We start from the raw sequence: 20,813 nt of genomic DNA on the forward strand, positions 1-20,813 counted from the left end.
GCCTCCGCAGGGAGAGGTGCAGGGCTTGTCAGGGACGGATCCTGCAAGGTGCTGAGTCGAGGCGCTGCAGACCCTGATGGCTGCAAGCCCCCAGGTCTTACGGTAGCACTGACCTCTGCAGGAACCTACAGCCGCAGCCATCACTGCAGGTTTTAGGATCAGCCGCGGGAGGTGGTGAAGGCAGGCGGAAACGGGACACTGCCGAAACGGGACATTTCTGAAAGTCAGCATCACTGTGAGCTACTCTATGACAAAGCTGTGCTGTGGAAGGTTTTGGGACTCATCTCAGGGGCAGCACACCATGCTGGGACATGGACATCACCCCTTGGCACCTGGACCACGTGGTGCCAGTTGGCAGCATCGTGGGACTCTGGTCCATTGCTGCAGGCAGGGCAGGACGTTCCCAGTCCTACACAAAAAGCCATCAGGGACTGGATCCAGCACACAGGCAGGAGACCTTCCTTCCTTGGGATATGGTTGAATTCAACAGGACCAGGAGTGAGGAACAAGCGCAACTTTTCTTTCTTGCAACTGCTCCTCGCCTTGTCGTGGGTTTTTCACTTAAAATCTACGGCAATTAATATTTCTTTATTTCGGACACACAGCGCCAGACTCTGGCAAGCTCCGGAGCAGGGAGCTGCTTCTTCATGGGGCTGGTTGATGGATGCTCATCAGCTCTTCTGTCTTCTCCAGGAGGAGTGTTCAGAGGAACACTTATCTGCTCAGAACAGTTCAGAGATGCAATTATGTTTTACAGCACTAAATGGTCCCTGATGTCAGCAGCAATTAGACTTTCAGCAATTTCAATTTAAAGATGGCCTTCAAATCTTCCCTTCTCTCTTCCTTTAATGAAATACAGTATTGCAATTAACAACCCCCCAAAATTGCCTTCAGTGTTAAATACAAAGATGAAAGATCTGGGAACCCCCTGGGCTCGAGCGCGTTGGAGCAAGGGGTGTCAGTGAAGGGATGAGGGTGGCAGAGCCGCTGCAGGGCAGGGAGCCTCCCTCCTCCAGCCAGGCGTTGTCTCCCCTCTGGCACACCGGGACCAGGGGAAGGTGAAGGGCTGGGCAGGTTGCTGGGGAGGGAAGGAGGGAGGGAGGGAGGCAGGCAGAAGGAGGGCCCTTCGTTAATTAGCAGCCACGTGGTTCCTTCATTAGCAGAGACGCTGCAGGCCACGGCCCATATGCTCCCTCCTTCGCTGTTGGAGGAGGGATGCCCGGACGGACCCTGCTCACCCTCGAGTGCTGGCCTCACCGTCTGCCCCGCATTTATCTCCAGCACTTCAGGGTGTCCCTGGCCACGGCCACCCCTGGGAACGAGCATCTCTGGGGTCTGAAAGCTCCTCAGCTCCTTAGAGGACCAGAAGCAGCCGATGCACAGCCTTCACCTTCCTGATACCTGGGTATCCCGAGGGAAAGCAGACGGGAGCTAATCCAAAGTCACCTCGGTTAACACCCCATGTCCCCCTTGAGTGGGCTACAAGCTCCCCGATGCCCTTAAACCTCTGGTCCGACACCTGGTACCTGCACACATTTCTTTGGCGTAGGCAGCTCGAGTCGTGGTACAGTTGGCAAAACCATGCTCCAGGCTCTGCCGAAATCAGCAGTGGTTTGTTTAGTTTCCTGGGCAAAAAAAAAATACTTCTTTTGGCCTTATCTGGATTGAAAAGACGATTCAAAGGTTATAAATAGCAGTAGCAGCATATGCTAAGGAGCTGCGTTTCAGAAGTAAATATCCTCATCATTTCAATGCACATTTCCCCTCGTTGTCTTTCCTGCCTCCTCCTGTCTGGCCGAAAGCATTGCCAGGTGACTTGCAAACCCTGCACCCCGTAAGACCTTCATTCTTCTTTATATCTTTAAGCAGCCAGCAATTAATATCTGCATGACGGCTTTGCCTGCCTAATTATCTTCTTTGCTGAAAATAAGAGTCTTCCTAAATAACTTCTGTGGCGTTGCCTGCAGCAGGCGTCACGAGCAGCCGTGCACCAGGACAGGCCCTCAGCTGTAGTTTGGAGAAGTCGTTTTTATGCTGCTGCAGCTCGGGAGCCTGCTCCTCCCATGAATAAAGCTGGGCACACTATAAAATTGGCTGGGTTTGTACATCTATAAACAGCCCTGGAGCACTGGCAGGAACAGTATGGGGCAGCTCTTCCAGAAACACCAGCTCCTGCTGCAACCCCCTGCTCTCGGGCTACCTCCCCACCTAAAAACCCAGAGCCAAACACATACAAAGGAGGGAGGAAATTCCAGCGCTAGCCACAGCCTTGCTCCAAAGCTAAATAAACAGCAGCTGAGGGGAAGGGAGCATTTCTTCAAGGGCTAGAAACTTGCTTGCACGTTACAGGATGGCTGCTCCCTCCAGCGCTGTACCCCGGCGAGAGCAGCCACGGCAGCGCTCCCTCGGTGCGACCGTGTGTCTACTTCTGTGCTTCTTGTGCCGAGATTTCAGAGACCTTTAAGAATCTGTCAGGTATAAATTCATGCTGGTGCTGTGGAAGGGAAAGTGGAGCCACTCGAGGGGCAGCGATTTGCGTGGAATCAGGGGAGATGGGAGGCGAGACCCAGCTCCTCGCAGGTGGCACATTGCCACCTAGCTGGCATTTGCTTATTTTTTCTTGTGAACCACGTTTCCCTGGCAGTGTGCCGCCTGACTGGGTGGGAAGCATCCCTGATGACTGGGGACCCCAGGGGCCAGGGCAACGCTGCTGTCACTTGAGCGCCAGCCACAGGAACCAAAGATGAGGTGAGAGCCGGGTGTCCCAAGGCAGCAGGAGTGAATCCCCACTTCCCAGCCTCAGATCCCGGCTGGTCCTTTCAGATCACAGCAGACGCTAGTGCTGGTCCAAGGGGTGCTGAACCACCCTTCTGCAGGGTTTGCACAAAACACGCGTTTCCCCACCTTTCCTGCCTCATTCCCTCCCCCCAGCACCTCAACCAGGGACAAACCTGCTGTGGGAAGAGTCCTGCTCTGTACAGCTTTGGCTCTGGTCCTGGAACATCCCTGCGGACGGAGGATAGAGGAGGCATAGGGCGGTGATAAGACCCTCTCCCAAAGGCCTCCTGAGGGCCCTGGTACGGCAGAGGGTCCCAACCATGACCCTGCAAATCCTCACAGCATCACTGCTGGCACGTCTGATGGGAAGAACTGTCTCCGCGCGATTCCCAGTGCTCCCGGAACCGGCCCTGATGTCTCTGCTCATTACCTGCTCTGCCAGCTCCCTGGTCCTGCAACGCTCCCTGCCACCTGCTGCATTCAACAGGCTGGTTACTGGTGCCCTGCAGGGACCACGCTTGTTTTCCTCAGCACCTCCACAGCTCTCCTGAGTGCTGTGCTCACCGGCTCCGCAGGGCTGCACTGTGGTGCCCTGAACCACTGGTCTCAGTCCTACATGCCCCAAAGCCACCAAACTGAGCCTCTGCATCAGCCTCCCAGTGACTGGTGCCACCTGCCCTGGTGAATGCCCATGGCAGAGGGTCTCCTCCCACCCTACTGCACCTTGGCCGGGTCCCTGCCCATCTCTTGAGGAGTCCCACCTGCCTCCTGCAGCCCTGGGATTCTTGGTTTTCCAAAGCACCAAACGTACACACACACCCACACACGTGTCCCTGCTCCCTGTGGATGCCAAACTGCGGGGTCAGGCCACCCTGCTTGGATGGGAGCAGACACTGATGCTTCTCCCAGGACTGCCCTGTTCTGGGGCTGCTCAAGTCCCAGCGAGAGGCCGTTTGGAGGAGGGGAGCTCCTGACAGCTCCGCAGGCACCTCCCAGGATTGCTGGTGGGGTCAGGAACACAACTTGGCAAAGGATTAAGAAACGCGGTGCAGGGAGCCAGCCCAGGGGAGCTGCAGCAGGGCACAGGCAGGACCTACCCTGCTCCGCTCCCTGCAGCCCTGCCAGGGGTGCTGGAGGTCAGGCAGGGAGGCTGGCAGCTCCGCTCCAGCCCCTGCCCGATGCCACCCTGCCGCGCTGCGGTGAATGAGCAACACGGCCCCGTCACTCGGCAGGCTGGTGCTGCTGGAAACCCAGAAACACCAAGCTGGAGGAGTAACTCCAGGCAGAAATGAGTGTAGGGGAAACCCAGACAACTGCTGCATTTCTCTAGGCAGGGGCAGCCCTAGTTCTCCCGCCCAGCCAGTCAGCACCATCGCTTTGGTGTTGGAGGAGCGAAACCCGCAGGCAGGTTGGGACAAACGGGAAGGAGCCGTCCTCTCCTCCTCCTTCTCCCGATGGATCCTGCCAAGGCAAAATCCCTCTCCCTGCACCTCTCCAGGGCTGTGCCGGGAACACCTCTGGGGAGCGAGGCAAGATGCGCCCTTGCCCAGCAAGACCTCGACTCGTGGGTGCTGCACCCAGGCTCTGACACCACCATCCCCGGAGACCTCGGTCAACTCCCTGAACCCCGTGTATCACCTGAGGGAACGGACACCACCTAAACCCCAAAACTGTCCTGCCGTGCAGGCGGAGACAGATTCCTCAGGGGAAATTTAGTGCAGGTGACTAATGCAGCAGCCCTGAATCACCTGCCAGGGACATGGGGAGCTGAAAGACACTTCCCAGCATAGCCGATGGCTTGAGTCAGGCTGCATGAAACCTCTCCCAGTTCCCCGCCTGGGAAATGGGGCCAGCGAGCCCTTGCCTGGCTTTGCGACTTGGCTGCTAAACATGGAGGAGTGACAGTCTCATCCTGTACATTTATGCCAAGCAGTGCCCTGAGAGCGGCTGGGGCCATCCCGTGCTGTCCTGAGATGTGCCACCGGCAGTCTCACCTCCCCGCTTTGCTCCTGGCACAGCTGTGCCTTTGCCAGCTGAAAACCCACCACAGCTGGCAAAACAGCCTCAGCAGTTTGCCTGACACTTGTTAGGCTACAAGAAATACTCTTCCTAACACCAGCTGGGGTGAGACGAACACCTGCCGGCCCCCTGGCACCGAGCCGAGCCACTTCCAGCATCAGTGGTGGGGCTAAATGCAGAACGCAGCGCCCTGGGCACCCGGTGGAAGTGCTGTGCCCCAGGGCCCCGAGCGCCTCGGCTCCTGCACACAGCTCTGCCCCTGAAGCCCAGTTGCTCCCATTTCTATCGCCAGGATGAGCAAAGACGGTCTAATAATTAGAGCAGCAAATAACCCAAATCCGGTTAAAGTCACTGTTAACTGCCCGGCTGGGACAAACGCAGCTTAGCAGAGATGTTCTCCCTGCGAGCACAGTGGCTCTCGCCTCCTCCAAAGACAGCGTGACCCCCACACCAGGATGGGGGGAGGGAGCGTCAGTCTGGGGCTTGCACCCCGAGCCCCAGCCTTTCCCAGAGCTGTAGCTGGTGGTCAGCAGACAGAGGAAGGCACAGGGGCGGCCGTGCCACCTTGCAGCAGGCACAGCCCTTCAGGGGAGCTCTCCCTGGGGTCACACTCCGGGGTCTGGTATAGATGGCAGCAGCCCAGGCCAGCCCAGCGGCCGGCAGCGAGGGAGCAACGCCGAAGCAGGGCTATGACATTTTGCACAGGGAAAGCCACCGCCTGCCCGGCGCTGGGCCGTAAACAGCTCAGCGTCGTGGGAGCTCAGCCTCCCCCTTCCCCCAGGATGAGCACGCAGCACAGCTCAGCAGCACTGACTCCCTTCCTCGGCATCTCCCGGCTTCAAACTTTGTGCTCAGCCCCTCGCAGGATCTGGCCCCCAAAGGCTGGGCTGAAGCTAAGACCTTGGGTTTTAATCGACCTCAAGGAAAGCCACGCTATCCAAGCCACCCTGGCTGGCAGAGCCAGACAGCAGCTGCTTTGCAGCCTGCAAGCTCCACTGAGCTGGGTAGGAAGGACGTTTTGGGTGGGGAGGGGTTAAACCTCACAGCAAACACCTGCATCTACCAGAACCAAAGCCTTCTGTTCAAAAGCCCCCTCTCGTCTCATGCAGGGCTCTGTCTGCAGCTGGAGGGTGAGGAATGACACACCGGAGTTTGCCAAGGGAGAGGGCAGAGATTTCTTGGGCGGATGTCATTCTGAACAAATCTCCCCGATCTGGAGCCCGGCGATGCTGGAGCGTATCACCAGCTAATCAGCAGGGTGGCTGGAGCAGGCTGCACCACCGAGAGGGATTAACCAGAGGGTCTGAGCCCAGCTGGCAGCCTTTGGAGGCACGGGGCCGAGCAGGGACGAAGCAGAGAAGTGCATCAACCACAATGGCAAAGCACAGCAACTGGTGGCTCTTGGGAGTCTTCCCTAGTTTGGGTTCAGCGGCCAGCCTGGCTGCAGCAGGGACACTCCCAGGGCCTCCCTCCACCCACGGGCAGCACCAGAGCGGCGCTCTGACAGCCTCCCTGGCCGGAACAGGGGGCTTGTCACTGCTGCAATGTAGTCCCAGGGATGGACAGCGTGGCCAGCAGCCAGGAAGGGCGCACGGCTCGGGCAGCAAGATGGGGGACCAGTCCTGAGACCCACCCTTGCCCTCAGCACCCAGCAAACTCCCGTGGAAAGTTATGAACTCACTGCAGTCGTCAGACTCGTAGCCCTCGGGGTCCACCACCTCCTCAGGAGCTTGGCACTTGGCTGGCTGCTCGGCGGGCGTCGTGCCATATGCCCCGAAAAGCTGGTCCACGTCCTCGTCCTCTTCACGGGGGCCCTCGGCGGGGCTGACGGAGGGCTGGCTGACGGCGGAGCGCAGGGTGCCGCTGCGGCCGACGGCAGCGGGGAGCCCGCGGGGGAAGCGGGGGAAGTAGTCGGAGATCTGCTTGATGGGTTTGATGGGACCGGGGCAGACGTCAATAGCCATGTGTTCCTGGATACTTATGGTCATTTTCTCTCCTTTTCGGAGTGTCATGCATGCGGCTGTCGGTGCCAAGCCCCCCCGGAGAAGACCGGACCGTGCGCGAGGGATCGGTGAAGTTTCTGCCGAGGGAAGCGGAGGCAGGTGAGGGGGAAGCTCCGGTGGGCACCTTACGTGGTTCTCGCGCCCTGAGCCTCAGACGCCGCACGCATGCTGCTGCCGCCAGCTCTGGCTCTCGCACAGCCCCTGATCCTGCCAGCGCTGCCTGTGAATAAATGAGCGAGACGGAGAGACGGATAAGAGGCAGGGGGTGGGCTCTCGGGTGATGTCACCAGCTAGCAACAAAGCGGTACCCAGCAGCGGAGGAATGAAGGCTGTGGCCAGCCCGCCGCCCTGGCCACACGGCCACCAGCGTGGGCAGCCAGCCCCCCGCCCCTTTCCCAGCAAAGCCCCGCCATGCCCGGGGGGGAGCAAAGCAGAAGTTGGGTCGAAGCCCACCTCCCCGCACCCATTCACCCCGTATCTCCTTGCCAAGGAGGGGTCGATCCCCGTCAGACCTCTCCGGAGGGGGGAAGGTCACCGCGTGGGGTCAGGAGCCACCGTGGTGTTGCGTCGCATCCCCGGCACGCCGTGGAGAGGGAAACAGGGCTGTCCCAGCCCCCGGGGACCGTGGCAGCCCCCATGCCCTCCCGGCTCGCTGCGGGCCGTGCCAGGGAGGTGCTCTGCTGCATACTGAGCAGGGGCGTGGGTGGCACGCTGCCCGCTCCCGGCTCCAGCCGCGCCACTGCTCGCAGGGGCAGGGGCAGCCCAGATTTGGTGCCCTGATGCCATAGCCGGCCCCAGCCCACAGCGATGCCCCCTTCAGAGCTCAGCACCAGCCGGGCAGGCCGGCTGCCCGCAGCCTCTGGGGCTGGGAACGCACCAGGGGCTGAAGCAACACATGGCACTTGCTCGCAGCCCAGCCGGCACAGCCTCTCCCAGCCAGCTTGTGGCTGCCAGCATAGAGCAATGCAGCAGGTGAAGCATCGCAGAGGAGCGAGCGGTGGGCTGGGCCAGGGCCCACAGCCAGAGTGGCCACACTTAGCCCTCCTCTGGCAACCTTTCCAGGCAGGGACGGGGCCCCATCACCAGCTGGGAAGGGGACAGGCTTCCTGCAGCCTGACACAGGCTCCCTGGTAAATACCGAGCTGGGGTTTACTCAGGGAGTTGGTCTCAAACTCATATTTTTACCTAATCTCCTCCTGTGTTCAAATCAATAAATCTGTGGTTCCACAAGCTGCTGGAAGTGGACTTCTGAGCAAGGAGTGCCAGAAAAGAAATGCTATAAGAACGTGGTGCAAAATGCTGCATAGAAATTCACTCTGCCCAGGAAAATGTGTCTGAAATATTTTGTAGGGACAACTCCCCCAGTGCAGACTTTCTGCTGGCTCAGGCACGGTGGGTCTGGCACAGAGTTAGGACAAAATGCGTGTGCTGGTCACCCACCACCATGTCAAGCCCATCACAGCTCGTACCGCCAGGTAACCTGACAACACACAGATCCCATATCAATGCACACAGAACTGCAGTCTCCTGCAGGCTGGCATGCAGATGCCTGTTAAAAATAAAGCTCCATTCTTTGGAGAATTTTCCCCAAAACCCAGCAAAATGACACCAAACCTTTTTGTCTAATGAAGAATTCAGTTTTCATTCAGATTTTGGTAAATGTTAATGAACGTTCCTGACTCATAACACTGACACTAGGCAAACTAACCTAATTTATTCCTCGCTGGGAAGCAAACGTTTCTCTCCTGAAGCATCCAAACTTGTCATTGCTCCATACCTAGACATGATGCACACGGATGCTCTAATGACCTGGGAGAACAGGAGACAGCTCCTCCTTCCCCTCTCTGCCATATCTTTGCTTCGAGGCGGCTCCTGCCTGTTGCGCAGAGGTGACCTGTGCTGCTCTGCCAGGAGACAAACTGCTCTCTTGCAGCAAGGTCCAGCAGCGGATCCAGCCTGAGACAGTTTAACCCCCTTCCCACAGCCAAGGTCTCCCAGTATATCAATTCAGATGGAAATGCCACCTGCTCCACATTCATGTGGTCAGGGCTGAAAACCTCGCTGGTGGCAAGACAATGGGTGGGAACGTCACGAGCGGCACAAAGCGCTGCCTCCAGGTTTGGAGCAGTCTGGATGTGCTCATCCACAGAGGCTCCATCTTTGGGTGCAGCATTCAGGATGCGGTGTGGACTCAGAATGAAGCAAAAATTGGGCCCAATGCCCAGAAAATAGCAGCAATTCCTTCTAAGAAAGGGCAAATAAATAAATAAATAAAATTAAGTTAGGTATGAGAGCCTAATATCATTATTACCATTACAAAAGCATCATTATTTCAAATGTTTCCTCAAAGAACACAAGACCCAAGCAGACAAAGGCTGTTTCATAGGTCAGAAAATCAATGTTCTAGGAATTAAGGTGAGCCCCCTGAGCTCTGCCTCCTCCCGCATTGTGCCGCACCCCAAAAGCTGCCCCACGCCGCTGACAGCCCACAGCCGGGACAGAGGCCCAGCAGCACCGAGGGGAGATGCTCAGCTCTCCCAGGGATGCAGACAGCAACCGACGACACAAGGGGCAGGGTGCACGCAGGGACCAGATTAAAGGAAAAGCAAAGACAAAGCTGAAGAAGGCAAACCTCCCTGCCGTCAGGGCAGGACTGGCCCCCAAGGGAGACCCTGTCCCTAGACCTTATAGATTGAAAGAAACAAAAACAGGACTTATTGCTAACAGCCCAGATGGGACTTTCTAGTCTCTGACTGATCCCATGCCTACTGAAAGCAGCTGAGGCCTTTTCTTAGCTTTTAACGAGTCCCAAAGCAGCTTGTTTTTGATAAACCACTCTTTCCCTACCAACTCATACCTCCTGAGTGTTTCCTCCTAGGCTGCACAGCCCAATATTTACTGAGGGCTCTCTGACCGTGGCCGGGGCTGGCTGCACAACCAGGCACCAAGCACGCACGACAACACGGAAGGTAAAAGGGACAAAAATAGAGAGCTGGGCTGGGAGACAAAAGCGGGGCTTGGAGATACAAAGCCAGTTTCCAGGTAAAGCTCTTAATTCCCACCGTCTGTCTAATGCCCTGGAATGTGACTTGATTTGATCCCTCGCTCTGCCGGGGTAATTCAGAGCGACTGCAGTGCCCACGCACACGGCCTGCATTTCCCCAGAAAGGGGGAACGCCGGCTTCCTCACCAGCCCCGCAAGAGGGGAGACAGATAGATGAATCATTACATTGCTGATTTCAGCAGGGGCCCGACAGCTCTGTCTGTCAGGGAGCAGAGCCTATCTGCATGGGGAATACCCCCTCCCTGCAGGAAGGGAGGACATCCTTCAGAGAAGGTGAAGGTGACCATCACTGAATCAACATCAAAGCAGGAACAGGATGATGGAGCAGAGCACATTGTCCCTGTCAACAGCCGTGTTTCCTCCCAGTGGCGCATTCAAGTTGTGACAAGGTCCTGAGCTCAGCACATGCGACATTGCACTTCAGCAGCTTGTTCTGAGGCGCAACACAGAGGTTCGCCTGCTCACGTCAGAGGAGGGCAGGGGCTGGTGTGCCAAAAGCCATCATGAGAGTTGGGATGTGGGATGCAGGAGCCATCACTCCAACTGCAGCCCAGGCTCAGAAAAGGATCCTATCCTGGGACAGATTAGACTTTAAATGTTGACCTGAACAAGAGGCATAAGCAGAGACCCAAGCACATCCCAAACAAAGCCTGGGCCACTAACTCACCCCACGCCCTGAGCAGAGCCATACAGCAGCCCAGCTTCCTTGTGTGACTGGGGAGCCGTCCTGCCGGTGCTGCGTGAACTGACAGACAGAAGGAGCATTCCTACATCAAACAAAACAGCAGCACATAGATTAAACACGCATCTGAAAATACAGGACACACTTCAACCAAATTTGTTTCAAATGCTAAGCGTCAAATTCTCCTGTCAGTTACTCTAGGTTTAAATCGACAAGAACAAGGGCTGATTCCAGTTTAATCAATACCTTCCCAAATGAAAAGTACAGCAGCAGGACTGCACATCCCCATTGCTTACCAGAGATTTGATGATTGTCCCACTGGTTCTTTATTTAACACTTTGTCAGCTTAAACCCAAACAATCTCACAGAAACTCTCTGCTCTGCCAGTGCTGCTGGAGAAGACACAAGCCTGAAGAGTGCATGAAGAGCTGCTGCCAAATTTAAGCCTCTGTTTGGAGGAACTACCTCCGGATCTCACACACCCTTGAACTCGGGGAGGTTTGGCAGCACCAGCGTGCACAGCCCAAGCTTTCTTTTTGCTTTTCCCCAGTCTTTTTTGAGCCTGTGTTAAGCTACACCAAGTACCCACAGCCTTAGGCATGAGAGGGTGCCAGCAGATCATGCCAGCTCAAGCTGGCTGCAGGGGCAGGAACAGGAGATACCCACACTGCCAGCCCCACTCTGCCAACGCTGCTGGAAGAGACCCCTCCACCCCTTTGGGCTGACTTGGAACGTACATTGTCTTCAGTCCACTCCGCTGGCAGATATAAAACATAATTTTTCCTCCTTCAAAGAAGCATCGCTCCAGCATGGCTGCGCACATGGGAAGGGGGTTAACTGGAAAGCAACATGTGCCTTGCTCCTTGGCTCACACAAGGTGATGTCTTGTGGCTGATGCACAGCTACGGGCAACGAGGCTGCTTCCCATGAAAAGATCTCTGCCCTCAATTGCTGGAGAGGCTTGGCTGAGCCTGTCGAGTGCGTTGTGGACCCTACCTGGTTAAACACCCTTTGCATTTGCTAAATAAAGCAATAATAATAATGATAACTAGGAAACTTGGCTAAATAATCCTAAGAGGCTTATTCCAGGCTGTGCCGATTAAGGCTCCCCAGCACTGCTGATATCCCAGAGCACCCCGGCCCCCACTGCTCCGCTGCACAAATAATATCTGAGGTTATCTGTGCTCAAACAGGCCCTGCTAACAACCATCATTTGACCAGATTTAACCAGCAATTACTAGCTGCGAACAAAATCACTGTGGTAAAATACAGCCCACACTCTATTACAAAGCAGACACAAACAAACTCTTTCAGAAAGCCAGGCAAAGGGCAAATGCCAGCAAGAAAGAGACCTCTCCCCTTAACATATTGCCTAAGGTTCCCAGAGACCTTATGGAACACCTACCTAGTGGCAAGGGTGGATGGCCTCTTCCTCGCCAGCACTTTGCTACCTGCAGATGGACCGGCAAGGGAGCTTCCAAGAGGACAGGAGGAGGTAGGGAGGCATCTGCTTTCTGTGCATCTTCAGTGCCATTCAGGATGGGCCCAGAATAGCTAAACTTTCAGTAGGGGCTGATGTTTAATGTGTAGCATATGTTGCCATTTCAATGCGAATCCCAAAATAGTTGGTGTTTTGTTTTGTAATTTTAGTGCACCGGTTTTTGGAGTCCTGTGAGAAGTCTACCCTCCGGTTTGGGGAGGGAACGTGCTGTGCATGTTCACCCTGACATACCATTTCCAACACACTAGTCACCTGCAAATCCACCAGAGTAGATAACCAGTTGCTGTAAATACTAGCTATATGGAGCACATAAATACAGAGGAATTCACCAGGGGTAGATCTGTGCGCAGTGAGAAGGGGAAGCTGCAGGAAAATCCAACGGAACGGTGCACAAGGGGAGGGTGCACTGCCCTGAGCATTACTGGCCTGCACGTGTCTCTCAACACGGAGGCTGAAGCCAGCGGGGCCAGGAGCAGCCGGGCAGCCCGCAGGCAGGGCAGCCTGCCAGCGAGGCACCGGGCGGCTCTGCAGCTGCGCGAGCACGGCCCATGCACCCACCGCTCCCCAAACCCAGGGTGAGAGCAGAGGCATACACCCCATCCCATGTGCCCATCTGACAGGCGCAGGCAAACCTGCAGCCCCGGGGCTGGTCTGGCTGCTTTCGGGAGTCTCCCAACGGCAGCACCCAGCTCGTTCTGCCGGGTTAGAAACCTGGGATGATTTGCCGTCAGCCCTCGACAGAAGCGTCAGCCACGATGCCCGCTCCGGTATCGCCACTGCATTGCGCTGTCTTGCTGCCAGCACCTACCAGAGGAAACAAGACTTGCAGGATAGTGAGGCCATGGCAGCCCTGGGCAAAACACGACCCCGAGCCCTGGCTGCCCCGAAACTCCCTCCTACACAAACCCTCCTGCTAATTGCCTTCATCCTGCTTCAGCCTCGCTGACATCCCATCTTGGGACACAGCGCTGTCCAGAGCCCAGTCCTCAGGGATATTGTCTTAGGAATGAGTCTTTTTTTGCCATTTCCCTCTTATTTCCCTCATGGTCCTTGGGTTCCCCCTAACTCCAGAGCCTTAGCAGGGGTGTGCCGCTACAAGGCCAGGCAAAGCCACCTTTCCACATCACGCTGGCTGTTTTCTTGGTGTGCCTGTAAGCTCAACACAGACCCAACCCTTTGCATTCAAGGGAAGGGAGAGTTCTGCATAGCATCAACTCTTATTAGGCTAATTTTATCTGCTCTCAGTGCCTTTCCAAGCTGGAGTCAATGTCCTCTGAGATTATCCAGATGATTTGTCTTCGTAGTTTTACCCTGCTTTTACCTCTTCCCTTCCTGTCTCCCAGCTGCAGGAGGATGACAACATCACTTCTCAAGACTTTCCAGGCAGCCAGGAGCGAAGCCCGATGTTTATTCTGCAGCAGCACCTTATCCTACGGTGGCTGGGACAAGCAGCAAGTGTTGGCCTGGGGAGCTGCACTTGGGCTGGGCACCACTGCTTTCCATGCACCCAGCTCTTCAGACTCCACAGATGTCCAGGAACAGAGTTAACACCAGCATTTAGGGCCTGGCCCTGTTACCACGGAAATTGATAGACTCTCTGCTGACATTTTGGTGGGAGGAGGCATTTCAAGAGTCACCATTAGCTTCCAGAGTTAACACAGGCGAAGCCAAGCGAAGGAAGAAAGCAGCCGAGCTTTGCAGAGGCAAGGGCAGGACTGCTCCCACCCCACAGTCTTGGCCAAGATTTCAGAGCCAGATGCAAGCAGAGGTAAAAGGACACTGATAACCAGCAGCATCAAGAGGCTGCACAGCAAGCTCCAGGGATTCATGAAATAACATCTTGGTTTTGCAGAATTAAAGAGCAATTTGGCTGCATTAAGAGAGCATTATAGCTGCTTCTCTCCCACATACACATCAGGCTAACGACATCCTGTCAAAAGCAATCCAACCAAAGCCCCCGTTCGGTGCTGGTACTTAGTGCAGTAAATGTACCTGCCTCAGCCCTGCAATGGCTGGCGGAGCTCTGCCCTGGCTGCTGCTCCTCCCAGCTGCTGCCGGCACGACTGGGAGTTGTCCTGACCGTCCCTGGATCATGAGGCTCAACCAGTCTCGATGAGCTGCGAGGGAATTGGCTGCCAGGGCATTTTCCTGACCTCATCCACAAATCCCAGTATCATGCCAGCATTGCAAAAACACGAATGAAAAGAGCAAAATGAAAGGCCCTTCGTGCAAGGAGAAGGGCAAATCCGTATCTCCTATGGGGTCAGGCTGCTGGAGGGGGCAAACAGCCCCAGCTTCCCGGGGCAGGGCTGCTCACGTTTGCACCACGGAGACAAACGCACTCTTTTTGGGATTGCAAAAAACCCCGTGGATGTATCTGCACGAGGCACCCGAGGGAGCGATCCTGCCGGCTGGGGAGGCAGCGGGGTGGTGTGCTGAGCCCTTCCCCGGGGCAGGCAGCTCTGAGCTCTTCATGGCTGCCAGCCGGCACGAAGCTGCAGAAGCAGCCGGTGACGAGGAAGCCCCGCAGTGCCCCGGCAAGCGGCTACACCGGCACCTGCAGGTTAGCAGCACAGAAATTGAGGCCACAGCCGAGACAAGCAGACTCCTGCCCAGAGAGCAGCTTTACCGGCGGCGTTGAGGAAGGCAAGCCAGCCTGCAGGATCCCTCTCCTCTCAGATCTACGGGCTATTTAGCCGTCTGACCTCATGTCACCCGACCCAAGGCAGCGCAGGACAAATTTCCATTCCACCGTGGGGAAGCCCAAGCATTTTCCAGCTCTGTAGTGAACCAGGGAAAACAAAATTGGAAAGCGAGGGATAACCACTGGCCAAAAAAAGGGGGAGATGAAGGGAGAGGTGAACAGGTTCAAAATAAAAACATTAAAATTATACACGTCTAAGGGGGCACCTCCCAGGTCATTAAGCAGCCAGAGGAGTCACTAGATGGCCCTGCTAGTCCTGTTCATCTGATCACAGCGATGGATATTGAGAAACGCTTGTTTAGCTACTCTGCAGGCTTTTGGGGACTGGGAAATCTGCTCCCAGTCTGCTTCTGGGAGGAAGGGCCTCCCAAAGAGAGCGTGGCAGCCAGGTGGTACCTTGGCCAGGCACGTGGAGGGGACTCCCCAGGACACATGGCATCTCCAGGCCTTGCCAGGCAGATGAATGGTCCTTCCCGGGCCCACCATGACCTGGGTGTCCCCTTCCCTCCCCGAGACCAGCTCCACTTGCCAGAGACACTGTAAATCTCTGCCTCAGCGTAATCACGTTGACAGTGATGGGTGCAAGAGCCAGGGAACCATATTAATGAACATCGTGTTACTGGATAATCATGACATTAGCATTATTGGATTAGAACATTTGCATAATTTGGGCACGAGCCGCTACCTGCACCAAGACATATGTTTACATGAATTTACATCCATTTGCATCCCAATGAAGCTCCTCCAACTGCATCCTCAGCAGCTTTCTGAGTGACCAGTCACGGCCATCAACAGCTGAACCCCAGGGACCATCTCTGGCTGTCAGGGAAAATCCCAGGCCACTCAGATGCCAACAAAACAGCCACGTTTTTCCTCCTCAGGGTCCTCCTCACACAGGTTACACCTCAGCTGGGATAGGCATGCCCCTTGCAGGGGTCAGGAGCAACACATCCCCAGACCCAGCATCGGCGTCGCCCATGCTAAAACCGTCCCCTTCCCAGTTCCCATGGCCTCTTGCCGCCTTCTGAGAGCCCAGCTCCCGGGTCCCATCCTACTCACAGCTGTGAAAAGAGCTCAATAAAACACTCCCAGCAGGCTGCAAAGCTTGGAATTTAAGAGGACAATAAAGAGAGCCCAAAATGAACTCTTTTTAAAAAAAAAAAAAAAAATCACATGATCTTTCATTCAATTACTTGATTTTACAGGAAGGGGGAGAGAGATTCAATTACTTGATTCCTGATTTCTTAACACAGAAATACGGACTCTGCAACCAGGGACCACAGAAAGGCAAAAAACCCCTTCAAAGACACATTGCAACAATTTGGTGGCAACATCAGATTTATCCGTCTGTAAGAAATAAGCAGTTTCCCCTCCTGGCCTCTTCAGCAGAACCTGCTCCAGCACTGAAGTAGTGCAGTAACATCTGAGCACAGAGTCCTGCAGCCCACCCACAAAATTACAGGGGAGAGGCGTTCAGCCGGCAGCAGAGCAGCTGCCTGACTAAATGCCCCTAAGTGCTTTCCTAATGTAGGGCTGCATGGAGAGTCACTGAGTCCCTTCGCAAGCCTGGTAATTACGAGTCGGGAGGGACCAGGAGGTGCAGGCTACCTCCCCAGGCATCTCCGGCCCCAGAAATTGCTGCTGTGCTCCTTCCAAGCGCTGACATGAAAACAGACAAAAGGACAGGCCTGACGGTGTCCAAGCCGTTTCCATCAAGACTCGGAGCAACCACAAGCCTCGCCACCACTGAAAGCTTTGCGAATTACAGTGACTTCTCTCCAAGCGCTTTGCAAGATGCAAAGAGCTAAACCCCAAAGTGCCCTTGGGATTAAACGTGCCTGAACCAATCAACGGCAACAAGAGCAGCAAATCCTGCAGGGAGCTCGGTGGGAAGTTTGCTGGGATGCGGTGAGCCGGGGCAGCTCTCTCTGCCCTTAGCTGGTGTAGGTACCATGCTGCCACGTAAACAAAAGCACTGCTCAGATGAGATCACCTGGTATTTTCAGGGTCTGTTCACCCAAACCAACCCACATCTGCTTGGTTTCTTGCCAATTCCTGCAGCTGAAGAAACTGGAAAGAAAAGAAGCAGCGTTAAGCCACCACTGACCTAGGGCAATCCGACCCCAGGGGACATCCCTACTCAGCCTCGCCATGCCCAGACGAGACCCTGTCCCATTCTGCAGTTGGACCGGCCGTGTGCTCACCAGCCAGGCTGCACAGCACCTCCCCAGCGAAGCAAATACCAGCCCTGTCGCTGTGGCACAGAGGAAGGCGAGGAAGGCAGCCTGTCCCTGCCCTGCATGGCTCCCACCCACCACCTCTGGCACTTGCCTCATACAGCTTCAAAGCCCGGCATTTAGCAAATCTCTGCTTTAACCATTCAAGTTATTAAATGAGGACATTTTAACTTGAAAAAACGATGTCAAGACCCTTAGCTGGAAGGCAGCTGAGAAGCTCCCAGTGGCTTTGGCAAACTTCTATTCTTTGAGCGCATTGTATTTCACTCCAAAGCAGCGCTCAGTTCCCATATCTGGAACCTTTTGGCCTCAAAAAGTGCATGAGACATAGAAACAAACCTGGCAGAGGGGTCAGAGGGACTCCACTTCAATGGGAGGGAGAGCACCAGAATTTCTGGCTGAAAAAATCCTGTTTGGAGGAAGAACACATTTGCACATGATTGTGTCATTAGGTGCTGACGCCAACTGCTAATGCCTAATGACTCCATGTCACAAGCAATGAAGGTGGGAGCCCAACGTGATGGCAACAGGAGGAGGGAACGTGCTGATGCATTGCTGCCAGGATATGGGCTCAGGCAGGGGCAGAGCACTTCCATTATTTATGACCATGTAGATGGGACACTGAATCGAGGCTGCTCGAGTGTTTGATCAGCCCAGGGCTGTCAGCGTGGCTCACAGCTGGAGACACCAGATAACAGGAGAAAATTAAACCCCTTTTCCTCCCTCCCCTCGCCTCTCTAGTGGGCCTCTGTCAGAAAAGAGAAAGGAGAGAGGAAAGAAAGCCCAATAAATTGGGTCCACTGCTGTACAACCTCTTGCCCTGCGCCTCCTCCTGCCTTCACTGGGGATGCTGGACCTCCAGCAAGAGCTGTCAGGCAGAGCCTGGGGGATGCAGAGACCAAGGTCCAGGGATGGAGCCGCTGGTGCAGGAAGGGAAAGAGCCCAGGGAGCGAGGAGGCTGTGATTTCCAGCTAGGGAGGAGCAAGCACAGCCCAGCTCAGCTCCAACCTTTGCCCTGATATTCCCAGACGAGCCCTACGCAGAGCCGAAGCAAGGCAGCGCCGTGAGAGCAGAGCCAGCGCCAGGAGCAGGCAGCTGTGCTCTCATGGCCGCAGCCTGCGGAGAAGCAGGAGCAGGACCGGCCCCGTGCACAGCTCTGGCTGTCCTTGCACGGTGCTTTGCAGACCCTGAGCTCCCTTGGATATCCCAGCCCCGCTGCAGCGCGGCTGTGCTTCCAGGGGCTGCTCCGCCGTTGAACAAAATCCCTTTCTCTGCCTTTCCCACACACTGGTGTCTCACCCACCTCCTAAACACATCAGTGTGGGACTGAGCCCGTGCTGCAAAAATCTGACTCCTGTACGCTTCCCTCCCCACAGAGGCAACGAAACGGGTTGCATCTGATTTCTTCCCTTCCTTTCCAGTCCTTTCGCCCTCCTTTCCCTATCTTCAAGGAACAGATGTACCCATTCATAACCATGCAAAAGAAAGTGCGTATTTGCCTTTCTGACTGCAGTGCAGCTGGTAAAGCACAGGAGGGAAAATTATGTTTTGTATGAATACACAAATTATCTGCACTGATCTTATTACACTCGAATGGCAAACCGACAGAAAAAGAAAACATGAAAGAGAAAGGCATTGTTTGGGCTGCGTCGACGTAGCATCATTATTGTTTATCCTCTCCAACCACTCCATCATCCTAATCCCACTGTCTCCCACAGTGACAGGTCAGTAACAGCGATCTGCTAAATAGCACGATACAGAGGCTGCTGGGATGAATACAGGCAGGATGCAAACCTGGTGAGGCAGCGCCTGGGAGATGGCATCACCTCTGGACAGCTCACCTGCAATTCCCAGGTTGGTCCAGGCCAAGAACAACCCACAAACACTATCAGTGTTAGAAAGATTCATGTTACAGTGGTACCAATTAGCATCAGAGTACTGGAATACATGGGGTGATACAGAAACAAAAGCTCAGCAACTCTCTGACCCAAATCCTCACAGAGATATTCTCATTCATCACACAAATAAAACCCCCAAGCCCACAGCAGAGCTGTCCAAGAGAGGCAGAAGGCTCCTCCGTGCCCTGATGACCATCCCTTACATAGGACCAACGCGCGTGGCTCTGTGCAGGCTCAGCGCCTCGTGCCGAGGGTCCTGGCTCACCGAGGCAGCACTGGCAGCAGCGCAGCTCACTGCAACCCCGCCTGGGGCAACCCTCACGTTCGGCCCCTTGGAGAGGGGCTGGGTTTGTGTGCCAGCCATGTGGCCGAGTCCTCTGCAGGGAGCAGAGCTTGTCCTCCCTCCCCAGCCTTCCTCCAGTGCAGCAGCAAGAGCCCTTCTTTTAAAATTTCCATGTGGCGAGTGACCTTTGTGCTCCAGGAGGGCAGGAACCAAAAAACATGGTTAAACACACTAACTCCACCACACCACACTTGGTTGAAATAGCTTTGCAGTCCCTTAGGCCTTAGATGCAAATAATGTCCACGACCACAGAGGTCTCAGGCAGGACAGTGCGGGCAGCTCCTCCCCAGTGCAATGGCATCCGATTAGCCCAGGTGACAACAGCTAATTCCTCATGCTACAGACAACACAGCAACTCCGGCAAGTACAGAAAAACAATCACAAGGTGGAAATTCAAACAGAACACGAGTCACCTGCTATCAAAACAGTGAAAATTTGGCAAGTTTCCTACTTAGCACTTACTACATCAAGGCTGCTCAATGATGCTAATTAAACAGGTACCTCCCAGACATAGTCAGAAAGATTTATATCCCTAATTTGTGCTTCTCAGTTTATTTTTCTGTCCTCCAAGGCACCATTTTAATGGCTATGGTGTGATTGCTTGGAGAAGTTTAATTTTGCATGAGTGTCATTTGAAGATGAAGGTCTGTCCCATCAGCAGCGTGATGATTGCTCACCCAGGGCCCAGATCCTGCCCCCTGCTCTCCCGCCGCGGGGCTCAGCTGTTCACCGAGATTTTCTTGGTCTCTTGAGCTTGGTTTCACCAGCAGAAAAATAAATAACGCTGGGCTCAGCCACTCTCAGTGATCCAGCTGCTGCCCCTGTCCAGGGGCTGGGTATGTATCAGTCTGGGGACTCTTTTGGGGGTGAACGAGCCTCAGAAACACCCAGTGCAGAGCCAGCACTAGCAGCTGAGCTGGGGGATGCTCGCTGCGTGCAGGGTGATCACGACAGAGCAGCGCAGCGTTGCAAAGCAAGGACCAGTTTTGGAGGAGCTCTCCTCCCAGCTCCCAGCCCAAAAAACAGAGCCTGAAAGGAGGCTGCGCCAGGGCAGTTCCCACACATGAGGGGTTGCTCCAACGGGACGGGACAGGACAGGACAGGACAGCCGGAGGGGAGGTGTATAACTGCAAATAATTAAAAGCAGCCACAGTCCTGTGATAATTAGTCAGCGCTACCTCTGAAAGCAGAATTCGGTCACGCTCAGGAGGGGGAAGCTGTCTCTGCCAGCACCCCTTGCCCAGATGGCCCTGATAAGGCCCTGATGAGCAGCAAGTCTCCAGCCCCAGATAATAACTGCTTACAGTGATTAGGCTGGTAGAAGAGTTGATGAGAAAGGGAGGCGGTGACGCCTGTTTGCTGCATTTGGTCAACTACACAGGAACAGGGAAGCACCTGGGAGGAAATGGCATATAGCTGGGGGCTGAGAGAGGGCTCAGAGCATAACAGTTGCTGTTAAACTGATACAGTCCATAACAAAAATACTTTTAAAACCACAATCCATCCTTCCTGGCAAAATATGAATATATCCTGTAGACCCACTCATTCCAGAGAGGGGAAACAAAAGCAATAATCCCTCCAAGA

The 20,813-nt window shown here is 55.0% G+C and overlaps 1 protein-coding gene across 2 annotated transcripts in view; it reads right to left on the bottom strand.

Moving 5' to 3' along the window:
- DOC2B (double C2 domain beta) overlaps window positions 1-6,809 on the bottom strand; it is a 33,510-nt gene extending 26,701 nt beyond the window's left edge. For both annotated transcript variants that reach the window (XM_086475195.1, XM_086475194.1), the window contains exon 1: window positions 6,479-6,809. In XM_086475195.1, the coding sequence (XP_086331321.1) occupies window positions 6,479-6,809 (331 nt within the window). The remainder of the gene's footprint in view (window positions 1-6,478) is intronic.
- Between the last annotated feature and the right edge of the window lie 14,004 nt (window positions 6,810-20,813).

Source organism: Leptosomus discolor, chromosome 18 (assembly GCF_034619465.1).
Source record: "Leptosomus discolor isolate bLepDis1 chromosome 18, bLepDis1.hap2, whole genome shotgun sequence".
In the NCBI taxonomy this organism is placed as follows: domain Eukaryota; kingdom Metazoa; phylum Chordata; class Aves; order Leptosomiformes; family Leptosomidae; genus Leptosomus; species Leptosomus discolor.